Source organism: Elephas maximus, chromosome 3 (assembly GCF_024166365.1).
Source record: "Elephas maximus indicus isolate mEleMax1 chromosome 3, mEleMax1 primary haplotype, whole genome shotgun sequence".
Lineage (NCBI taxonomy): Eukaryota > Metazoa > Chordata > Mammalia > Proboscidea > Elephantidae > Elephas > Elephas maximus.
In genome coordinates, this window is record NC_064821.1 from 167,113,335 (window position 1) to 167,138,177 (window position 24,843).

At 38.3% G+C, this 24,843-nt stretch overlaps 1 protein-coding gene across 5 annotated transcripts in view; it reads right to left on the reverse strand.

The window, feature by feature from the left end:
• MAGI3 (membrane associated guanylate kinase, WW and PDZ domain containing 3) overlaps nt 1-24,843 on the reverse strand; it is a 255,499-nt gene that overhangs the window by 88,759 nt on the left and 141,897 nt on the right. For all 5 annotated transcript variants that reach the window (XM_049880035.1, XM_049880031.1, XM_049880038.1 and 2 more), the window contains exon 2: nt 8,553-8,669. In XM_049880035.1, coding sequence (XP_049735992.1) covers nt 8,553-8,669 — 117 coding nt within the window. The remainder of the gene's footprint in view (nt 1-8,552; nt 8,670-24,843) is intronic.

The following is a 24,843-nucleotide window of genomic DNA, read 5'->3' on the forward strand; positions in this document are numbered from 1 at the left end:
ATCGAGGGGACTGCACATCATGTGTAGTTGTTGTAGAGCCGATTCTGACTCATGGAGACCCCATTTGTAGTACCATATTCTTTCTTAGCTGTAACATTCAGCTCTGCTCTTATATCCTGTGTTTACTTGCTGCTGCTACCTGATGACACAAAACATTAGTTGGCTGGCATAAGGTTCTTACAATGCAACGTCAGTGTTAAATTGACATCCTTCTCCTACCTATTTACCAGTCACTTATGAACTAATTTGCATTAAATGTTGTAGCAGGACAGATAGTATCTTCTCCCACTTTGATTTTCTTTCCAATTTTTTTAAAAAATGGTCTTTTGATGACAGAAGTTCTTAATTTTAATGTAGTCAAGTTTATCAGTCCTTTCCTTTATAGCTAACGGTTTTGTGTCTTGCTGAAAAATATCCTTCCCAAGGCCATGGAGATATTTTATATTCTTTTTGAAAGCATTATAGCTTTGCTTTTACACCTTAGACTTCAATCCACTGAAATAATTTTTTTGGCCTGATGGCAATACAATCTCCCCCTCCTTCCCCCCCCCCCAAAATGGCTATTCAACACAATTTATTGAAAAGTCATTTATTTTCCCCTCTCATCAGCCATGACACTTTTGCTTAGAAATGTCTATGTAAGACTGTCTGTTACTGAGCTTTCTAATACATTCCATTTACTTATTAACCATTCCTGCACCATTATCACTGTGCTGCAATTATTATTTTCATGATAAATCTAGGAGTGAAGTTGATGAGTCACATGGAATGTGTATGTTTAACTTTATAAGAAACCATCAAATTTATTTTCCAAAGTAGATGTACCACTTTGCATTCCCACTACCAACATATGAGAGCTGCAGCTGATTTACATTAGTGTTTCCATGACGAAATTCCTTTCTGGAGTTTCTTGGGAAATTTACTTTTTCTAAATCATGAGAAAAGTTAGTTGATAAACTGAGGAAATAAGAAAAAAAGATAACACTTTCTCCTGTGAGATTTCAAGCTTAACAACTTGACATAGAGACATCACTGGTTTGAAGCAATCGACTGATATAAATTTAAAGCAAGTGCAGGAAATATTGAAAAGTTGAGCCAAATGTTAAGGCTGACATTTCCAAGATCAGGACAGACGCATGTGGGAGAGCAGCGGTCATAAACTCAGTCAGTCCTACTTGCAGCTGTTCCCATGTTGTGTCTGTTTGTGGCCCCGTCTGTGCTAATGGTGAGTTTTCCTCACAAATGCAATACTAACAAGATTATCTACATATTACACTTTAAGTAAATCCCATGACTTGTGTTCCCAGAAATAACAAGTTTTTGGAGGCTAAGTCCTTAAATTGGCAGACTCTGTGTAACACTGTTAACCTTGCTAGGAAATCTGAATTTTACATTATTTGAATACTATCCAATAATGTTCACTGGCAATTTCCACTATATGAATATTTGCTATGAGCTTCAGTGCTTTGTAAATGCTTTAGCAGAAGAAATGCAAAGAGAAGTAAACGTTGCGAATATGAATATGAAATCAGAAACTGATGTAAAATCTGAAGGAATATAGATTTCAATGGCAAAACCAAAATCAGGGCATGCAGACAAAATATTTTTATCATTAAAAAAGAAAGTGAGCTTATATGAAACAATGTATATCCCAATGTCCAATTTGAAGATGCGTTTTGGCAAACTCTTATTAATTTGCTAAATGTCAATTCAAAATGAAAGAAAATTTTCTGTCTGGAATATTTGTCACCAAAGATCAAGACTATTAGATAATGCAGTGGATGCTTTCTGTGCTTTAAAATTTCATTTTAGGAATGATAAATTCAATATTAAATATGGGTGGTTATATTATCTTTTCAAATTTTTAAATAATTTTTATCTGGCATTTATTTTGTATTAATGTTTGTATTAGCAAATGTTAATGAGGTAGAGATAATTTTGGTATTATTAAAATATTTTTACAATATATTGGTTCTCTTTTTATGTGCTCAATGCACTCAGGAGAATCCATTCCATACCACAGTGCTTATAACCGTCATTAGTGCCATAATGGTCAAGCGCAGCAGTCATCTGGACTCCCGAGGTACTTGCTTCAGTTGGCGTTTCATCACAATCAACCACAGGTGGGATACCATGATTAAACTGTGATGCCACTGCTTGTCATGAATCCTCAGCACTCTATTTCCCATTGGCAGGAACTTGGCACTGCTCAAGCCCAAGAACATAACCCAAACCAATTGCAAAATCCCTTCCTTGAGGGCCTCCTGGAAACACTACCAGTACCAATTCTTAATCAGTCAAGACATAGGCAGGAAAGAGAAACATACGGTGACTTGAACAGGGAAGGTTTAATCTGAATTAACTATTTACAGGGTGTGATGGTTAAAACTGTGTGTCAACTTGGCTGGGCCATGATTCTCAGTGTTTATATGTGATCATTCCCTTGATGGAATCTGCTGTGAGTAGCCAATCAGTAGAAGGGGAGTTTCCTTGGGGGTGTGGCCTGCATCTGAATATAAGCAGACATTCTGGCTTTTTGCTCACTCTGGATCCTGTGGCTGCCTCCTGTTCACCTGACATCTGGTTCTTGGGACTTGAGCTACCAACTTACCTGCCGATCTTGGGATTCATCAATCTTCACAGCCTGTGAGCAGGAGCCCTGCCCTCTAACCTGCCCATTTTGGGTTCACCAGCCCCTGCAGCTTCATGAATCAGGAGAAGCCTTGTGGTCTTGCGTGCCAATCTTGGAATTCATTGATGTTCACAGCCTGTGAACAAGAGCCCTGCTCTCCAACCTGCTGATCTTGGGTTCACCAGCCCCTGCAGCTGCATAAATTGAGAGAAGCCTCTATTCTGATCCTGGGACTTGGGACATTCCAGCCTCTACAATCAAATGACCCCTTTCCTTGATTTAAATCTCTCTCTAAATATTTATACGCTTTACTGGTTTTGCTTCTCTAGAAAACGCAGCCTAAGACACAGGGAATTAGCTAAAAGGGAATAAAAGAACTCTAGAGAATACCATTCTTGAGCAAAGGAAGAATACCCAAGTTAAGAACCAAAATTCTGAAACCCATTGCCATCAAGTTGACTCTGACTCATACTGACCTGTATGACAGAGCAGAACTGTACCGCAGTGTTTCGAAGGCTGTAGTCTTTATGGAAGCAGACTGCCACGTCTTTCTCCCACGGAGCAGCTGGTGGGTTTGAACTGTCAACCTTTCAGTTAACAGCCAAGCTCTTAACCACTGCTCCACCAGTGCTCCTATAAGTTAAGAACAAACCCTCCCAAGTCAGTGATTCAGACCTTAATGGATGGTGGAAAATTTGCTGGGTTATCTGGAGACAGAGCTGGTTCACAATCTGTGGGCTGAGGATGGTGGGCAGGGAACTGCCTTCTGGATATTGATGAAATTTTCCAGCAAGTTGCCTATGATTTAAGGGTAGGCAGGTGTTTTGAACTCACTAGAACACCAGCTGGGACAATGGCTGGACTTGACTAAAACCCAACAGAAAGCCACTCACAGGTGATGCTGTTGAAATCTGGGGAGCTCTCTGGGGTGCCCATGGAATTCACTAGGAAACTGCTGAGAAGCCAGCTGGGAACCTCACCTGGAAGTGGTATGCAGAGATGCTGCTAACTTGCTGCTGGGGAGCCCCCCGCCACCCCGCCATGGGAGTACCGCTGAACTGGCTTCTGGGAAGCTGACCGCTAGGGTACTGCTGTAACGTGCTGAGTATATTTTTGCGTGACAGGAACAAAAGAAAAAGGCACAGTAGAATCAGGAAAAGAAACCTCTTCCTTCTCTAGTATCCTCCCTGTGTTCTCTGTTGATAAAGCTTAACACTGAGTCAGTTGGTAAGGAGAAATGTTCCAGTAAACACAAGCAGGCAAAAAAGAGTAGATCTGAAGTTGAGAGGCAATAAAGTAATAACTCTAGTAGAGGAGTTTTCTGGGAGCTTCTCTCATGAACAGGAATTGAACTTTGTCAAATGTGTTTTCTGTGTCTATTGAGAAGATTATATGATTTTTCTTTTCTAGTCTGCTACTATATTAATTTTCAAATGCTATACCTTACATTCCTGGGACAAACCCTATTTGGCCATAATGTATTCTCCTTTATATATGTGTGTGTGTGTGTGTGTGTGTATGTATTATATATATATATATATATACACTATATATTGTATTTCTAAAATGTTAAGGATTTTTGAGTCTATGTTCATGAAAAATTTTGATCTAATATTCTTTTTTTAATGTTTTTCTCTGGTTTTAGAACCAGAATAATGCTCAGATTACAGAATGAGATGAGAAGTGTTCCTTCCTGTATTTTCTAGAGAAGTTCATGTAGAACTGGCATTATTTCTTCCTTAAATGTTTGGGACAATTCACCAGTACCATCTGGGTCTGTATTTTCTAGAAGAGTTTGTGTAGGACTGGCATTATTTTTTCCTTAAATGTTTGGAACAATTCACCAGTACCATCTGGGTCTGGGGTTTTCCTTATGGGAAAGTTATAAACTACAAATTCAATTTCTTAAACAGGTAGAGGGTTCAGGTCATCTACTTCATCCAGACTGAGGTTTGGTGGTTTTTGCCTTCAAACAAATTTGCCCATTTCATCTAGTTGTTGAGTTTATTGGCATAATGCTATGCATAATGTTCCCTCTTAACACCTGTAGGATTTTTAGTGACGCCACCTCTCTCCCAACTGATTTTGGTCATTTGTGTTTTCCTTTTTACCTGAGCAGTCTGGCTAGACGTTTGTCAATTTACTGATCTCAAAGGATCAGCTTTAGGTTTCATTGATTTTTCTCTGTTGTCTCTCTGTTTCCTATTTCATTGATTTCTGCTCTTATCTTTTTTACTTCCTTCCTTTTGCTGACTTTGCATTTACTTTGCTCTTTTTCTAGATTATTAAGGAAGAAATTTAGATAATTGGAGACCAATCTTCTTTTCTAGCATAAGTGTTTAATGCTAAAAATTTCCCTCTAAACGCTCCTCTAGCTGCATCCCACAATTTTGATATGTTGTGTTTTCATGTTCATTCAATTTAAAATATTTTGTAATTTCCTTTGTGATTTATTCTTTGACTCACAAGTTATTTGGAAGCATGTTATTTAATTTCCAAATACTTGGAACTCCTGGTAGCTTTCTGTTAATGATTTATAATTTCATTATGGTCAGAGAACATACTTTGTGATTTAAATCTTCCTAAATTCTTGTTTTATGGTCCAGGATATGGTCTATCTTCATAAATGTTCCACATACACTAGAAAAGAATGTATATTCTGCTGTTGGTGGTGGCATGTTCTATAAATAGCAATAAGGTCAAGTTGGTTGGTTGAAAACACTGTTCATATCTTATATAATCTTACTGGTTTTTTGCTTACTTGTTCTATTAATTACTGAAAGGGCTGTTGAAATCTTGAACTATAATTATGAATCGTTTCATTTTCCTTTCAGATCTATCAGTTTCATCCCATGTATTCTGAAGCTCTGTTATTAGGTGTATACACATTTAACCCACTACCATCAAGTCAACTTCAACTGATAATGACCCTGTAGTACAGAGTAGAACTGCCCCATTGGGTTTCCAAGGCATTAAATCTTTACAGCAGCAGACTGCCACATCTTCTCCTGTGGAGCGGCTGCTGGGTTTGAGCTGCCATCCTTTTGGTTAGCAGCTGAGCACTTTAGCCATCATGTCACCAGGCAGGTATACACATTTAGGGTAGTTACATTCTTTAGATAAACTGATTCCTCTATCATCAATAGGAGGGCAAATCCAGTACCAGTTAGTCCTTCATGGCAGAAACAGGAGTCTCTGCTTTTACTTTGTTGCTCTAAAAATGTTCGTTTTTTCAGTGTTTCTCCTCTCTGTACTTCGGTTTGATTAGTTTATACTGCTATGTCTTCAAGTTCACTGGTCTTTTCTTCTGCAGTTTCTAATCTGCTGTTAAGCACACCCAGTGAATTTCTGAAGTTATATTTAGTTCTTCTTTATATACACCTCCTCCTCACTTGGAGCCCTGATGGCACAATGGTTAAGAGCTTGGCTGCTAACCAAAACACTGGCAGTTTGAATCCATCAGCTGCTCCTTGGAAACCCTATAAGGCAGTCCTGCTCTGTCCTATAGGGTCGCTAAGAGTCGGAATTGACTCAACGGCAATGGGCTTTTTGTTTGTTTTATTTTTTTGTCCTTACTTATGGACTATCTTGTTATCCAACATTTCGAATTTATGATAATAGTAAAAAAAAACTACTATCTGAATATTTTGCACATTAACAACATATGTCTGGAGGTAATGAACACCAGGGTGTGAGGTAAGAATAATGCTGGCTTTGATTGTGAAGGTTTATGTGATGATGTAATTTGGCAGTTGTGTAATGATGTAACCTGGTAGTTATGTAATGATGTAATCTGGAAGTTGCGTAATGATGTAGTCATCCTCTATTTTGTGATCTTATGTGGTCATCCTCCATTTTTGCATAATGCCAATTTTCACATAATGACCTGGTCTTTAGAACCTAAGCATGTTGATAAGTGAGGAGAGGGTGTATTGCATTCTATTTTCATTATGTTCATATTATCCATTAACTCTTGAGCATATTTACAATAACTCTAAAGTTCCTGGTATGGTAATACCATCATTTTGCATAATTTCTGCCCCTCTCCCCTATTAGCTGACTTTTCTTTTGATAATACCCAGCTATATAGGTCACCTTTTTTTCTCTTTTGCAATGTCTAATAGTTTTGTTTTTTTTTTAGACACTGAACGTTGTGACTATTATGTTATTCAGTATCTGGATTTTGTTGTCTTCCTTTAAGAGTGTTAACTTTTTTTTTTTTTTTTTGGCTGGCAGCAAAAACATGCAAATCAGCTTAATCCTTTGGGGGTTTACTTAAACTTTGTTAAAGCAAGCCTTGAAGAGCTGAATTTATGGTTATTTTAGCAGTTTGACTAAGGTATGACACTTATGGGGTCTGTCTACTCAGGCTGGTTAGAACTCAACTTTCTCTCAGCCTTGGTTAAGTTCTGGGAATTGTTAACCTTACAGCCCTCAGAGAGTTCTTTGCCTGGCTTCATGAAGTATTCAGCAACAGACTGAAGGGAATATCTGTGTAGATTGCTTGAGTTCTTTTTCTTCATAGCTCCCTCCTCTCCTGATACTCTGTCCTGCAAATTCCAGACATCTCAGACATCTGGATGTAGATTTCTGAGGAAATCACAGGACTCCTTGTTTTGGTAGTTACATTTACTCTTCTCTCAAGGATCATAGTCCCGTTCTACCTATAGTACAGTGTCTGAGAACAAGAGAAGTCTCTCTCTTTTTAATTTTCTTGCTTAAATTATTTCAGATTTTGTCAGTGGGTACCCCTTCTAGCTGGCTCATGTGTCCTTCTGACATGTTCTCATAATTTTTTAAGCATTTACATACTTTCTGGTGCAATTAGCTCTTCCAAGGTCATCTTATACTTCCCCCGGGCCAAAAATCAGAATTTTTTCCAAGAAGGCCTGGTGTTTTTTAAGAAAAAAGTGATAGAGACAACATGTGACCACTATGTGGACTAACTGCTACCGATGGGTCATTGCTTCTAGGCTCTTGAAGGAGATTTTCGACACTTCAGTTTGTGGCTGAGCTAAGAGGCTCTGTAAGATCTTAAAGGGCTTTGACTCCTATGATATGAAACTAAACAAACTGTAGCTCCTTTCTAGGACAAAATCTCACACTGAGGAGAAACTGCAAAACTGGGACAGAAGAGTGTTTGAAAACAAACAAAAAACTCATTACACAACAATCAAGTCTTCTGAAAACTACTAAGACTAGAATAGATTCATCAACACCTAGATAAAAGTTCAAAATAGATTACCACAAAGAAGGCACTACATGTTTCTTCCTTTCTTTTCTTTGGAGAGGGTACAGATTTTAAGATTAGTAATGTTCTAAAAAGTCATACAAAAACTTGTTCTCAGTATACAAGGCATTGAGAGCCAAAGATTTCTTATGCATAGGTTTTTAGGAATTGATTTATATGAATAAAGACAAGTTAAAAAAAAAAAAAAACAAAACAGCCATCGAGTTGATTCTAACTCATAACAACCCTATACGACAGAGTAGAACTGCCCCATAGCGTTTCCAAGGCTGCGATCTTTACGGAAGCAGACAGCCACATCTTTCTCCCACAGAACATGGAGTGGCTGGTGGGTTCGAACTAATAACCTTTCAATTAGCAGCTGAGTGCTTTAACCACTGCACCCCCAGAGCTCCTTAAAGTTCAGTTAGCAACATGTAAATACATATTCTTAAATTTTAGTGATCACTTTTTAAAAAGTCACAGTGTAAAATATTCTAGTTTTTTGACTCATAAAAACAAAACTTCTGCAGTTTCCTTAAAGTTTATCTCATTCAATTTTTGTTTCGTTCTTGTCTCCCAACTTAGTCTTTACAATTTCATATGCAATACATACTCTACTGAATTATTTCTAGATGTTTAATTAAGCAAGGATATTTCTGCCTCATTTCTTTCATTTCATCAAACACTTACATGGAATGGTTCTCAGGTAGAGATTATCTCTGATCACTTGCTGCAGTTTATGATCAATTGATCCTTTCTGAAACTGAAGACTCAGGTAATGTCGCAAGTCTTTATTAATGACTTTGCCTATAGAAACAAAAACAAAACACATTACTGTTAGGTCTCTGGTTAAATACAGAAGCAAGTGATTGAATACCTTAAACCATTTGCCATTAACAGGAAAAAGAAACCAAAATATTTCATGAAAAAGAAAATTAATGCAAGTTATTATAGGTGCTATAATTAAAGTATGTACCTGCAATATAACAAGAGCATAATTTTACAAGGTAGGAGAGGAAGAAGGAATCGGTCAGAAAACATGATAAATACCCATGGTAATTTCATTCAGTCCCATGACATTAAATACCATCTATTTACTGACAACTTCCAAATTCGTATCATGTCTCCATTCTTGACCTCTCTCCATCGAGCTCCAAACTAAGCTCATTCATATATAATGCCGATATATTTGGAAGTAGTAAGCACTTCAAACTTCAGACAGCCAAAACAGGACTCTCAATTCCATACTCCCCCAATGTTTTCCTCTCCCTCAGTTTTCTTCATTTTAGTAAATAACAGCATCATCTACCAAGTAGAACAATCCCAAAACCTAGAAGTCATCCTTGATTTCTATTTTTCACTCCTATCACTCAGATCAAATCCACTAGTAACTTTTGTCACTTCTACCACCAAAATATATTCTGTACTGTCCACTTCTATTTCCGCTGCCATCACCCTAGTTTAAGCCATCATCATTTCCCTTCTAGAATGCTACAACAGCCTTCTAATCAACCTCTCTGTATCCATTCTTGCCTCCTTCCTGCTCCCACCATTCATACAGCAGCTAGAATGAGATTTAAAATATAATTCAGACCATCACTACTCTGTTTAAAGCCCCCAATTACTTTACGTTGTAATTGGAATAAAATTCAAACCCCTGAACAGGGCCTAAAAGGCCCTACACATTCTGGCTCAGGCTATCTGTGACCCAAACTTGTTCACTGTTTCTCCTCTCAAACTGTACTCCACCCACACTCGCCATCTTCTACCCTTCACAAGGGACAAACTAAGCCCTACCTCAGGGCCTTCTGCCTATTGTGAGATTGAACAGGCATATTCTGCCCACTTGCCTGACTCTGAAATATAAGGTGAATAAATAAGAGAGTGAAACACTTTCTCTTATTTGTGAGGGAAAACAGGAAAATACATAGAGGATTACTAAGGGCCTCAAAGAAATCAAAATTGATCTATATCTCTTAAAAATACAGCACAGGTATGAAAAAGTCTATATCTGTACTCTCAATCGTATGAATAAATTCAGGCTCTCAAGTTTCAGTGTACAAATCCTTAATCAGAACAACTCTTAACTATAAATCCACACTTTCTGAAAATACGCAAATTAACATTTACCTCAAGTTTTCCTTGAATAATCAGTGTTTAGAGTAACTGGCTATTATTTAGATAAACCCTGTGGCATGCTCTGATGGGTGTGGTCCTAAAACCAGCTGTAAATTAATCTAATTGCCAATACTTCATCATCTTTTCCACAAGGATAATCTAGAAGACTTTGTCAAACACTTGCTAAAGACAAGATGAAACATGCCTCCACTATTCTTTAATCCAGTAGTATTAAAAAAAAAAAAAAAGGCGAGAAATGAGGTCAGTTTGGCATGTCTTGTTCTTATAAGTTCACACTGATTCATGGTGATCACTCCCATTCTTTTCTTAAATACTTAATCTCTCTTACTGTATATATCTATATATATATATTTTAATAATCTCTTCAAGTGTCATAGTTTAAAGCTAGGGAAGTTTTCACAATCTACCTTTCTCCCTTTTGGAAACTGGGACATTTGTCTCTCTCCAGGCCCCTGGCACTTCCCACATTCTCCACGATTTCACAAAGATTACTGACAATAGCCCTGAGATTGTATCTGAGAGTCCCTTCAACTCCTAGGAGGCAACTTAAAATTTGAGTCGTGAAAACTTAAATTCATTTAAAGTGAGTGATACTCTTACTATCTTCTCATCTTTTTGGGGATTTAGTTCCCCTTTGTCCTCCCATTTCAGGTTGTTTGTTTTACCTTTTTCTGTTGGAGAAGTAATCATCCTAGTTGAAGATTATAGAAGCAAAATAAGAACCATGTAGGTCTGATTCAGTTAACAGTTAATAACACAAAGAACAACTTTTTCAGACAGTGAGCCTACCTCTTCCTTCTTTTTGCTGTCTGAAGCATTTTTGTGAACCTTAGCTCCTTTTGAGCTCTAGCCTATTGAAAAGAAAATTCTTAAATGTTTATTTCTCAAAGTCTACTTGGCACTGTCCACAACCCACCTTTCAGTTTGTCATACTGTAGTAGCTTGTATGTTGCTGTGATGCCGGAAGCTATGCCACCAGTATTTCAAATACCAGCTAGGTCACTCGCGGTGGACAGGTTCTAACAGAGCTTCCAGTCTAAGACAGACTAGGAAGAAAGACCTGGTGATCTGGAAGATGAGCCCCCTAGATTGGAAAGCACTACACGATAGCCAGAAAAATGGACTCAAACATACCAACAATCATGAAGATGGTGCAGCGTCAGGCAATGTTTTGTTTTGTTTTGTTATACATAAGGTAAGGAGTCCTGGTAATGCAATAGTTAAGCACTCAGCAGCTAACTGAAAGGTTGGTGGTTTGAACCCACCTAGCGGCTCTGCGGGAGAAAAGACCTGGCAATCTTCTCCCATAAAGATTACAACCTAGAAAACTCTAGGGGGTAGATCTACTCTGTCACTTGGGCTAATTATGAGCTGGAATCGACTTGATGGCAACTGACAACATTTCAGACACTCAGTACTGTATAAGTGGGTGATGGTTATATGTTCCTTCCATCTATCAATCATATACACCCTTTGAGAAACCTGAACTGCTCAGAGCATTCTGTGCATCCACAAGTTTCTTGGCATGGCTTCTTTTTTAGAAATGTCTTGTCTTGGAACCACACCTACAGATGCTATGAACTTTTTGAAATCTGTTTTCCTCAAGGGCAAATTATGGGCATAACCATGTCCCAGTTATCTTCCTTCCTACGATGACAATAAAATGGCCTGGTGACTTTCCCCAATAAACTACTCAATATAACTAGCTCAGCACCACTAACGTCATCAACAATTCCTTTCCTGTTAAACGTAGACTCAGAGTAGCAGTGTATCTTACTGCTTCCTCCACTTCTTGAGCTCTACAGCAGTAAGAAGGCTTCCATCAAAGTGGTAAAAAAGATTCATATAAACTGAACTCTAGCCTGGCTCCTTGATTCAAGGCGGGGTCCTTGAACAGAATAAATCAAACTGTAGCCAACTTGTTTGTGAAACTGTAAATGGAATTCGTACAAAGCTTTTCTGGGTAATCAGTATCTACACATTTCATAGTAAAATACATTCTATGGCACAAAATTTATTCAAAATATTTTATACAGTTGTTAAACATATAAGTTGGTAAGCCTTGTGAGGGTCAAGGCCACGGCTTGTTTTCACAGATGCCCCAGTATTTAGCACACAGAACAAATGAATCAGCTTAATTTTGTATTTGTAACTGTTCATTTGACCCTCTCCATCCTCAAACACATGAAATTTTAGAAGGCGATACTAACTTAACTGATACAGCACTCTTTAATAGTCTATATACAACTTTAACTGTGTTTTTTAAACAATGAAATTGATTTTGACTCCCTCAAAATGCTAAATTAAATTCTTCATTAAAGTGGCAAGCTCTGTAAGTCTTTAAAAGTAGATTTTAATTATAGCTTATATGCCAATCTCTCAAATTCTGTTCTTTGTTTATTAACATTTTAAAATGTATTCACAATATGGTATCTGACTACCCTGCAAGACAATGTAAGGCTAAATTAATCATTCAAATCTATTGTCTTCTAGCTCTACTGGGGAAAACAAGTCTAGAGCAGACAAAAAAAAAAAGTCCTTTTTACTCTTTCTAGGGGAAAGGTATGGGAATGGAAAAGAGAATGGAAAATAAAAAGAGGACACTGACAACTCCAAGTGTTATTTTAGGATTTATTGTTACTTATTCAGAACTTACTCTGAATAATACGTGCCAGGTACTCTCTAAGAATTTGTTTTAACTCACTTGATTCTCATGACAACCTTTGAGGTAGGTGCTATTGTTATTACCATTTCACTGACAAGAAGCTGAGGTATCCAGAGGTTAAGTAACTTGGCCAAGGCTACACAGTTAATAAGCAGCAGAGTTAGGGTCTGAATCCAGGCAATCCGGCTCTAGAACCTGAGCTGTAAATAAGCACTGTGCTAGACTGCTTTTCTCTGTCTCTCTCTGTCTATATAGATACTTGAAGAACCACATATACATACACACATATATATACATACATACAGTTGTTAGTTGCCGTCCAGTCGATTCTGACTGATGGTGATTCCATGTGGGCAGAGTGGAACTACTCCATAGAGTTTTCAAGGCTATGAATTTTCATAAGGAGAGTGCCAGGCCTGTCTTCCGAGGCACTTCTGGGTGAGTTCAAACCACCAACCTTTCCACAAGCAGTCAAGTAATTAACCATCTGCACCACCTTTTGATGAATTTCTTCCCTTGCAATAGCTTATAACAGTACAAACTGTTTCATAAATGTCTACCCTTCTAAGCAACAATCACATTTATTGCGTAAACAAATGTTTACTGAGTCCTGAGCAGAAGGCACTTGGGAGTAAAGCACTGAATTCAAGTACACCCAATGGGACTTACAGTCTTACAGGAAAGACCAACATTAATGAAGAAATTTCAAATATGGGAGCATATGAGAGAAAGTGCAAGGTATGGTGAGAACCTCTAACCTAGATCCTAAATCTGGAAGACTTCACTGAATAAGTGGCATTGGAGCTGAAATCTGAAGGATAAACTGGAGCTAGCTAGGCAAAAGGGGGAGAGGGCTGGTAGAGAGAAAAGGATATGAAAAGTCCTCCAAGGGTAGTAAAGGACAGAGTGCTTAGAGGAACTGAGAGAAATCCAGTAAAACTGGCTCTAAGAAGATGAGAAGGAGTTTATGCAAGTTTAGACTCAAGAAGTTCGAAGGAACACTGAGTTGGGCAGAACCTTGTAACAATAATTTAAAATGATGCTAATCACCTCAACTAACCCAGGCCTGACACCAAAGCCCGTTATAATTGATATAAGCTAACTAAGGACATATTCTTACTGGCCACCTCTATTCCACATTTGTTTTCAAAAGCCATCTCGTTATTTCTGTTCTGTCTTCTATCTGAGTATGTTACAAACTTAGAAGACCCACATCTACATAATTCTTTCACTATCCCACTCTCCTTTCAGGGAAGCAGAAACTTAATGAATTTTTAAAATAATTTATGTAATTAAATTCTTGACAAGTCTCAAGTTTGAGAAGCATTAAATGTTGCAGAATCTCCCGAGCCATTTCAGTTTTTAAAACAGGTAATTTTTCAGGAGTTGCTGAGTTACGTTTTGAAGAAACACGGGACTGAAGTAATGTTGCCATTTTCTGCATAATACTGCCACCATCTCACCAGTCAAGAGAAAGTCTGCTAAAGAGTTCACATTCTTCCTTTACATTACAAACTATGGTAACAGTAGATGTTAAAATGGGAGTGTCCATTCTCCATAGGTTCCAGGAAGCAGCCGTCATACATTAATTGAACGAACTTCATTTACCGCCCAGGGTCCTGCGCAGCTGCCATTTTAAGGTCAAGTCGGCTACTGCACACCTGGTTCTTGCCCTGTACATCCATAGAAAACTTTCCTTCCTTTTTCCCTCTTTCCCACCTTCTGTTCCTTTCTCTCTTCTGTATTATTATTATTATTTCAATGCATTTGATAATCAGAAGAATGGAAACAGAGCTAGAGAAAGTACTCTTTGGTTGAAGTAGCCTATATATCTGAAAAATTCCTGAAATGTACCAAGCTAAAACATTACATTCCAAAAAGCCTAATGATACTTATTACAGGTAGAATTTCATATTAATGCAGCATCAAACTGCTTCATTATATTCAAATTATACTTAAATAAGACTCATTGTGCTATATACTTTTTTAAAAATAATTTTTATTTCTTTAAATAAAGCAAGTATTTCCATGGGTGCTATATTTGCCGATAATACTCAGTTCTCTTAAAAACTCTCAGACATGTGGCCAGGGATCTGAGTTGTAAAGGAAAGGAGTCGGTGCCCTGGAGGACAATGCCATTGGACCTACTGTATATACACATATACATATGTTCTTACTTCAGAGGTAACTATACCAGTCCTGTTAACACCCTGCCCTACCCTGCTAGGCTCCACACCCAACTATTTCCCCTACTGGTTTCAGTTTATGTCTACTCTACCTGGGCCCCACAGTGCTGTATACACATAAGTACTGTTAAAGCAAAAGACCGGCACACTGACCACTTGTCCACCTGCTCTCTGAAGCCGACATCCAGGCAGAACTCTGCAGTTCACATTAAGAAGGTCCTGTTCTCCTACCCGCTGGTCCCGGCCAGAGAACAGTGGGGCACATGTCTGCCTCCGTTACTGGATCTTAAGCCTGGGTGAAGTCAAGAGCTGTGTTTTGTTAATCTCTCTTTCCTGCACAGTGTACCCATAGTGCTGAATAAACACACCAAAATGATACTGTAAATAAAATCATTACTATACTGATAGGGTCTTTGACTTCATCTCAGCAAAGTACTTCTACTCTAGACCTCAAAGACAAAGAATCCTTTCATTAAGCAGAACCATTGAAAGTAATGTTTTGATATATACAAAAATATATAGATGTGGTCAAATGCTCATGATATATTCTAAATGAAAAAAAAAAAAAAAAGAAAGTTACAAAATAGAGTATCCAGTGTGGTTCCAATGTGAAAGATATCTGGGGATATGTAAATAAAAAAGGTAAAGGATACAGACAAAGCAAAATCATACTTAAACACTCAATAATACTTGAAGTATTATCACAGGATATAATTACTGAGTGTTTTTTTAAAAATATTATTTTTTAAACAACTTTTTTCTTCATAGTTTTACATTTTCAAATTTTCTCCAGTAAAAACCTATTACTATAAAAAGAGAGAGGCAAAAAACAAAAACAAAAACAAAAACTGCAAACCAAAAGGAAATGATATTTTTAAAAACTGTGCCCTTCAGAGGTCATTAGCCAAAAAGAAAGCCTAACCTTGTGGACCACTGTGCCTAAAAACTCGCAAAAGTTCTATAGAAAAGCTGAGACTATTTGTGTGGTCTTCCTTTAGTCATTTGTCTCCAAAATAAGTATTATTTTTTACCATATCTAGGCTAAATTGCAACCACTTTGTTTCTAACAAACTCACAATTCATAAACAAGCTATGGAATTAAAATCTAAGCTTGAAAAAAATAAGATGAAAATCATCATTCTAACAAAGACAACAGCAAAATCACCACAATTTTCTCTTACAAGGTCACATATCAGGAAGAGCCAAGTAAGATGGAACCTTGATAGCAGAACAGGGGTGGGGGTGGGGGGGGGATAAGCTATCAAAAGCAGGTCCTTTTCTTTTTGAAGCTCTTATTTGATGGGCTTATGAAGATTTTTTATCCTAAGGCTACTTACAATTTTTTCTTTGTGATACTTCAGGAATCATTAGCAAACCTGTCATAATGCCAGATAACCAGTGCCTGGTTGGCATACCAATAACTGAGTCATACTATTAATGCTTCATCCTTTTGACAGGAGGGTACAAAGCCATCTATTGTGCCCTGTCATTTTCCCTGAAAACAGAATAACTGGGATCAGTAGACTTTGCAAGTCAAAGTTACATATTTCAACAGAATGTCCAAGACATGAGGAGGCACATCTGTGGCTGATGTTTCATTCTAATAGCTGATAGAGGGATAGCTGAAAGGGAATACAGATCTACTTGATTACAAATATGACCCGAAAAAGGTGACCATTCGAGAATTCAAATTTTATTTTAAAGGGCATCATTATGTAAACAATTTCTGAGTTCAAGCAGTTGTCTGATATAATTAACCCTATTAAAAGAGCAATTTAATAGCCTCTTTTTCTCTGATAGCTTTTAAAAATAGAAATTTACACCAACCCTTAGAAATTTTCAAAAACAGATGGTTAAAGGTCCTAAAGACTATTTTACACATCAAGAGTGACATGAGTCCAGGGACAGTCAATGTTCATTCAACAAATAAAACAATTTTAGCATTTTCCATTTCCACTCAAATGTCTATTTTTAATCAATAAAGCATTTAAAATAATTTTTAAAATATTATTCTCACAAAACGTGGTTATGTAAAATGTACCAAAATTCCAAAGAAAGTTTAGGGAATAAACAGCTGTTGTTGTTGTTCTTAGGTGCCGTTGAGTCGGTTCCAACTCATAGTGACCCTATGCACAATAGAACGAAACACTGCCCAGTCCTGAGTCATCCTTACAATCGTTGTTATGCTTGAGCTCATTGTTGCAGCCACTGTGTCAATCCACCTCGTTGAGGGTCTTCCTCTTTTCCGCTGACCCTCTACTCTGCCAAGCATGATGTCCTTCTCCAGGGACTGATCCCTCCTGACAACATGTCCAAAGTATATAAGACGCAGTCTCGCCATCCTTGCTTCTAAGGAGCATTCTGGTTGTTACTTCTAAGACAGATTTGTTCGTTCTCTTGACAGTCCATGGTATATTCAATATTCTTCACGAACACCACAATTCAAAGGCGTCAGCTCTCCTTTGGTCTTCCTTATTCATTGTCCAGCTTTCACACGCATATGATGTGGTTGAAAATACCATGGCTTGGGTCAGGCACACCTTAGTCTTCAGGGTGACATCTTTGCTCTTCAACACTTTGAAGAGGTCCTTTGGAGCAGATTTACCCAATGCAATGCATCTTTTGATTTCTTGACTGCTGCTTCCATGGCTGTTGATTGTGGATCCAAGTAAAATGAAATCCTTGACAACTTCAATCTTTTCTTCGCTTATCACGATGTTGCTCATTGGTCCAGTTGTGAGGACTTTTGTTTTTTTTATGTTGAGGTGTAATCCATACTGAAGGCTGTGGTCTTTGATCTTCATTAGTAAGTGCTTCAAGTCCTCTTCACTTTCAGCAAGCAAGGTTGTGTCATCTGCATAACGTAGGTTGTTAATGAGTCTTCCTCCAATCTTGATGCCCCGTTCTTCTTCATAAAGTCCAGCTTCTCGTATTATTTGTTCAGCATACAGATTAAATAGGTATGGTGAAAGAATACAACCCCGATGTACACCTTTCCTGACTTTAAACCAATCAGTATCCCCTTGTTCTGTCCGAACAACTATGATCTATGTAAAGGTTCCTCATGAGCACAATTAAGTGTTCTGGAATTCCCATTCTTTGCCGTGTTATCCATAGTTTGCTATGATCCACACAATCAAATGCCTTTGCATAGTCAATAAAACACGGGTAAACACCCCTCTGGTATTCTCTGCTTTCAGCCAGGATCCATCTGACATCTGCAATGATATCCCTGGTTCCACATCCTCTTCTGAAACCGGCCTACATTTCTGGCAGTTCCCTGCTGATATATTGCTGCAGCCATTTTTGAATGATCTTCAGCAGAATTTTGCTTGCGTGTGATATTAATGATATTGTTCTATAATTTCCACATTCGGCTGGATCACCTTTCTTGGGAATAGGCATAAGTATGGATCTTTTCCAGTCAGTTGGACAGGAAGCTGTCTTCCATATTTCTTGGCATAGATTAGTGAGCACCTCCAGCGCTGCATCTGTTTGTTGAAACATCTCAATTGATATTCCATCATTTCCTGGAGCCTTGTTTTTCGCCAATGCCTTCAGAGCAGCTTGGGCTTCTTCCTTCAGTACCATCCGTTCCTGATCATATGGCACCTCTTGAAATGGTTGAATATCAACTAATTCTTTTTGGTATAATGACTCTGTGTATTCCTTCCATCTTCTTTTGATGCTTCCTGCATCATTTAATATTTTCCCCATGGAATCCATCACTATTGCAACTCCGGGCTTGAATTTTTTCTTCAGTTCTTTCAGCTTGAGAAACGCCGAGCTTGTTCTTCCCTTTTGGTTTTCCATCTCCAGCGCTTTGCACATGTCATTATAACACTTTATTTTGACTTCTCGAGAGGCCCTTTGAAATCTTCTGTTCAGTTCTTTTACTTCATCAATTCTTCCTTTTGCTTTAGCTGCTCGATGCTCAAGAGCAAGTTTCAGAGTTTCCTCTGACATCCACCTTGGTCTTTTCTTTCTTTCCTGTCTTTTCAGTGACCTCTTGCTTTCTTCATGGATGATGTCCTTAATGTCATACCACAACTCATCTGGTCTTTGGTCACTAGTGTTCAGTGCATCAAATCTATTCTTGAGATGGTCTCTAAATTCAGGTGGGATTTTCTTGCTCTGATTTTCTTCAGTTTCAGTTTGAAATTGCATATCAGCAATTGATGGTCTGTTCCACAGTCGGCCCCTGGCCTCGTTCTGACTGATGGTATTGAGCTTTTCCATTGTCTCTTTCCACAGATGTAGCCAATTTGATTTCTGTGTGTTCCATCTGGCAAGGTCCAATGTGTATAGTCACCGTTTATGTTGGTGAAAGAAGGTATTTGCAATGAAGAAGTCGTTGGTCTTGCAAAATTCTATCATTCGATCTCCGGCATTGTTTCTATCACCAAGGCCATATTTTCCAACTACTGATCCTTCTTTGTTTCCAACTTTTGCATTCCAATTGCCAGTAATTATCAATGCGTCTTGATTGCATGTTTGATCAATTTCAGACTGCAGCAGCTGATAAAAATCTTCTATTTCTTCATCTTTGGCCCTAGTGGTTGGTGCGTACATTTGAATAATAGTCGTAGCAACTGGTCCTTGTAGGCATGTGGATATTATCCTATCACTGACAGCGCCGTACTTCAGGATAGATCTTGAAACGTTCTTTTTGATGATGAATGCAACACCATTCCTCTTCAAGTTGTCATTCCCAGCATAGTAGACTATATGATTGTCCAATTCAAAATGGCCAATACCAGTCCATTTCAGCTCACTAATGCCTAGGATATCGATGTTTATGCATTCCATTTCATTTTTGACGATTTCCAATTTTCCTAGATTCATACTTTGTACATTCCAGGTTCTGATTATTAATGGATGTTTGCAGCTGTTTCTTCTCATTTTGAGTCATGCCACATCAGCAAATGAAGGTCTCGAAGGCTTTACTCCATTCATGTCATTAAGGTCCACTCTACTTTGAGGAGGCAGCTCTTCCCCAGTCATCTTTTGAGTGCCTTTCAACCTGGGGAGCTCATTTTCCAGCACTACATCAGACAATGTTCCTCTGCGATTCATAAGATTTTCACCGGCTAATCCTTTTCAGAAGTAGACTGCCAGGTCCTTCTTCCTAGTCTGTCCTAGTCTGGAAGCTCAGCTGAAACCTGTCCTCCATGGGTGACCCTGCTGGTATCTGAATACTGGTGGCATAGCTTCAGCATCACAGCAACACACAAGCCCCCACAGTACGACAAACTGACAGACACGTAACAAACAGCTACTTCTATGCATATTCCCTTATTCAGGTTCCTCCATTAAAAATCCTCTCCCCACTTACCCCAACCATAAATCTTCTAGAAAGATGCCAACATAAATGGAAATGTCAGAGGATCTCTAGCCTTCGATTTCCCATTAAAGGATCTTGACAAAGGAAACAAAAAAATCTGTACTGCTTTACTAAAATGATGACAAGAAACGAATCTATTCCAAACAAAAATGGGATGGTCTATACATTTCCACATTGAATAGCCAAAATTAAGCAACTGCACTGTTTGAACCACAATCAAGGGTAGGAATGGCCTTATCCAACTTGGTAATCTGAATTTAGATTCAAGAACTCACTGAGAGCCTTCTGGGAAACATGGCAACGTAAGTCACTTTTATAATTTTGCTTCGATACAGAACAAAGTGGGAAATAAAAAAGGAGAGAAAAAACATTAATCTCTGCCTATGCAAATATCAACTCCAAAGAATACAAAACAATTTGGACTGCATGAGAGAATGCCAGAAGGTAACATACTACGCTCATAAGCACATTACATTTTGGAGACTAAGTGGGAAATATTCGGAAGGGCCTATTGACATCCCCAGCTTACATGGGCTGTGGGAGGGCATGGCAGGACCAAAGGAACTGATGTGCCAAGCAGTGCCGTTTTTCTTTTGCCCAAGGTTCTTAACTAGGAGGTGTAATGTCAGTAGGCAAACCTACTTCAAAGCTGTAACTGAGAGTGGAATGATACATGTTGATCTACAGAGCAAATGGTGTATGAGCTGCTGCAAAGTGACCAGCTAACTCACCATCAGTGCACCCTGAAGCAGAAAGAGCCCACTGAAATCAGAAGAGCATCACCACGACCCCTGCTTCCCACAATTGTTGTTGTTAGGTGCTGCTGAGTTGGTTCTGACTCATAATGACCCCAAGTGCAACGGAACGAAACATTGCCCAGTCCTACACCATCTTCACAATTGTTGCTATGCTTGAACCCATTGTTGTCGCCGCTGCATCAATCCTTCTCTTTGAGGGTCTTTTTCTCTTTCACAGAGCCCTACAATGGAAAGGCAGAAATTCCCAACTCCTAAGAGCATCAGACAAAAAAAAATTCAGAGACAAACAGAGCCAAAGCTCCCCAAACATAGCTGCCCTTGGCTCCAGTTCCCTTTCTATCCCCTACCTCCTCAGATAACTGAATAGCTATACCGTCTTTATCAAGCTGGTAAATTCATGTGCTAAAAGCCAAGTGGGACCCAGGTAAAGAAGAAAGGTAGTCAAGAAATAGCACGGATAGGTTTTAAGCAAAGAAGTAACAAAATTACGCTAGCATGCTAAAAATGTAAGTGTGTGAAGAATATACAGGAGACTGGTATCAAGAAGAGCTATGAGGCACACAGTTGAAAAGTGAGGGCCATTGTCCAGGAGAGTGATGATTTAGATTAGTATTGGTATTGAAGAAGAAAAGTAGATGGACTCAAGATTCACTGTATATTCCCTATGTATAGAGTTTTTCAATACCATACACTATTCTTAGAAGAGGAAGATGCCAACAGAAGAATGGGGGAAAAATCCTGTCCTAATTGTGGCTGTGACAGCTACATACACAGATTGAAAAAACACCACATCTCAGACAACTTAGGTGAAAGGGAGGAGGAGATGCTCTGGAGACTGTTAGGTGACTGCTTTAGTTACCTAGTGCTGCTATAACAGAAATACCACAAGTGGATGGCTTTAACAAACACAAATTTGCTTTTTGAAAGTTTAGGAGGCTAGAAGTCTGAATTCAGGGCACCAGCTGTTGGGGAAGGCTTCTCTCTCTCTCTCTCGTCTCTGGGGGAAGGTCCTTGTCTCTTTGCCCTCTCTTTCTTGGTTCCATAGAGATCTCCATGTGGCTTAGCATCTGTCTTCCTCCATCTGTGTTTGCCTAATCTGCTGCTCCTTTTACATTTTTTAAGAGGTTGACTCAAGACACATCCCTGCACTAATCCTGTCTCATCAACATAACAAAGACAACCCATTCCCAAAGGGGATTATAACCACAGGCATAGAGGTTAGGATTTACAACACATATTTTGGGGGGACAAAATTCAATCCATAATAATGATTCATTCCAGTGTTGACAAAATACCGAAAAAGTATGTTGAAGAGTCAGAATAAAATTTTTGCATGAAATAGTGAATAAAGCAAAATTCTAAGTTATTACTTTAAATACAGGCATAATTAAATATTTAGAAGTAAAAATGTGACTACATCCCTAAGTTTTAGATTCATATTGCTTAATCAAAGATATATACATACATAAAAATATATATATATATATATTTAATTTTGTCTTTTGAAAATTGATGGACAGCTTAAGTACAGGGTCTTCTCATATTTGGATATACATGGTATTGTGGATAGAATCCATAAGCTTTCATGAGCTACTTGATGTGAAGATTCTGGGAAAAACAGACAAAAAAAAAGATCACTTTAGGTTTCTCACTTGAGTAATGGAGTGAATGTAAGTTCCATTTAATGAAAAGAAATACGGTGAGGAAGGAAAAGGCTTGAGAATTGAGGCAGGAAGTCAGATTACAGTTTGGGGCATTCTATGTGAGATGCTGGAAAGACAGACACTATGTGAAAATATCAAGCAGCTTGTTGGATGCGAGCATCTGGAATTCAAAAAGATCTGAGTTTAGAGTTGTAAAAGGGGAGTCTTTAGCTCACAGGGAGTAACTGACAAAAATCCAGCCTTGGTAGATGTGTGGGGCAATGGGTATTTTCATGCACTGTTGATGGTGAGTAAATTAAAATATACTGTTGTGTAAAAGGGAGCAAACTGCAGAACAGCTTTAGTGCACCGTGCCATTTATGAAAAGGGTACACACGTTTCTTTTGTGTACGTATGCAAAAATATGTTCTAAACTATGGTTACCTCTGAGGGGCAACGTGTTGGAGAATTTTTACTTCCATTTCTTTCTGTATTGCTTAAAGTTTTTTTATTTTTTTTAGACAACGAAAGTGTATAATTTTGTAGAAACCTATAAAGCTCCCCCCCACCCCTTTCTTAAGCATTTAAGAATTGGAATACAATATTGGAGGTAAATAATAAAAACAAGAAAGAAAGACCACCCTGGAGGAGTATAGCTGGCTTTCAAATCTCAGAGCTGAATAACTGGGAACACATTGTCAAAGCTGAGCACGAGCCCAGCTCGAGGCAAGCAATTAGGCTAGAGAAGTCAGCTCTGGTTGACCTAAGCCTATGATTTGATTACTGAAATAAACAGTGACTGGGCCTTTAACAGGTCACTAACCGTACTCGTTCTTGAACCCTGACCCAGGGTTGGGTACTATAGTGTGACTTTAGATATTATGTATAAGAAAACACAGATAGGGAAAAAACAATTAAATAATCTGACTCCAATAAAACATATTTCCCATAAAAAAAAAAGATTATGTGATAGATGAGAATGTCTCCCATAAAGTAAATAAAAGCAAAAAAAGGCAGAAAGGTAATAAAACAAAATACCTAGCATTGTGCTAGGTGTTGAGTATATAGAAATCATAAAGTTCTACCTACGTGGGAGGAGCTTATGGTGTCATAGGAAAGTGTACACAAAAAACTACAGAACCCAGTTAAGAAGCATATACACGGTGTACAAGAGTATGTACCTAAGAGAATAAATAACTGTGTCTGTAGGGACAGCCAGTTAATCTAGGCTGGGAGTGTGGATGGGAGGAGGGGAAGGGCACACAGTGGGCATTCCAGGCACCAGGAAGAGCACGTACAGAGGCATGGGATGAGAAGCAGAGTGGCAAGGGACTGTAAGACTAGAGCGACAGGCCGGAAGCTCAGATCACAGAAGGCTCTGATCATGACGCTAACGGGTTAGAACACTACTCTCCAGTGAAGAAGTCAATGAAGATTTTGTCGAAGGAATGACATGGCTAGGCGTATCCATTTGTGGATGGATTTTTCTGGCAAAAATGTGGAGACTAGGAGCCCCACTGGAGGGCACTAAGGCTAAAAAAAGGCTAGCACAGGACAAATTTAGCTGCAAAGCAGTTAAAATTGACAGTAGAAGCAGCAATAGAAGAATCAATGCAGCAGAAAATTGGACTGGTGAAATAGGAGGCAGACTCAATAAAGATACACTGAACATAAGAGGTAAATCAAGACAAGGAGCATAATGCTCACAGATTCTTCAGGAGGGCAGATCCAAACTTCAAATTATAGAAGTCCCTGAAGGAGAAAAGAGGACAAACTAAACAATAACCAAGGTGTACAGCTGAAGAAAACTCTGAGAAATTAGAAAGAAATAAGACTGGAGATTGAACAGCTCGCCATACTCCCACGTAAAAGGGAAACAAGCAATAGCATCATAAAGAAAAAAATTTAAATTCTTTAGTTGTTTTTCTTTTTTTAGGGGGAGAGGAAGGGGATCACTAAGCTTTTCAAAAGAAAAAAAAAGTATTATTTAAAAAATCAAAATCAGAAGAGATTAAAATGACAACGCCAAAGTGAAAGACACAATGTGGTATCTCTACTCCATTTGCTTGGCAACAAAAATTCAAGTTGTGGTGGTTTCTCAAAAAGGCAATTTTTGAAACATTTTCTTCAGAGAACAATGAAGGGAATAATCTAGAACTCTATGACTAAAGCTAAAAAAAAAAAAGCTAAAAGGAAAATGAAAGCCCTACAATTTAGAGCTGCTGTGACAAATTAATTAAGGAGCC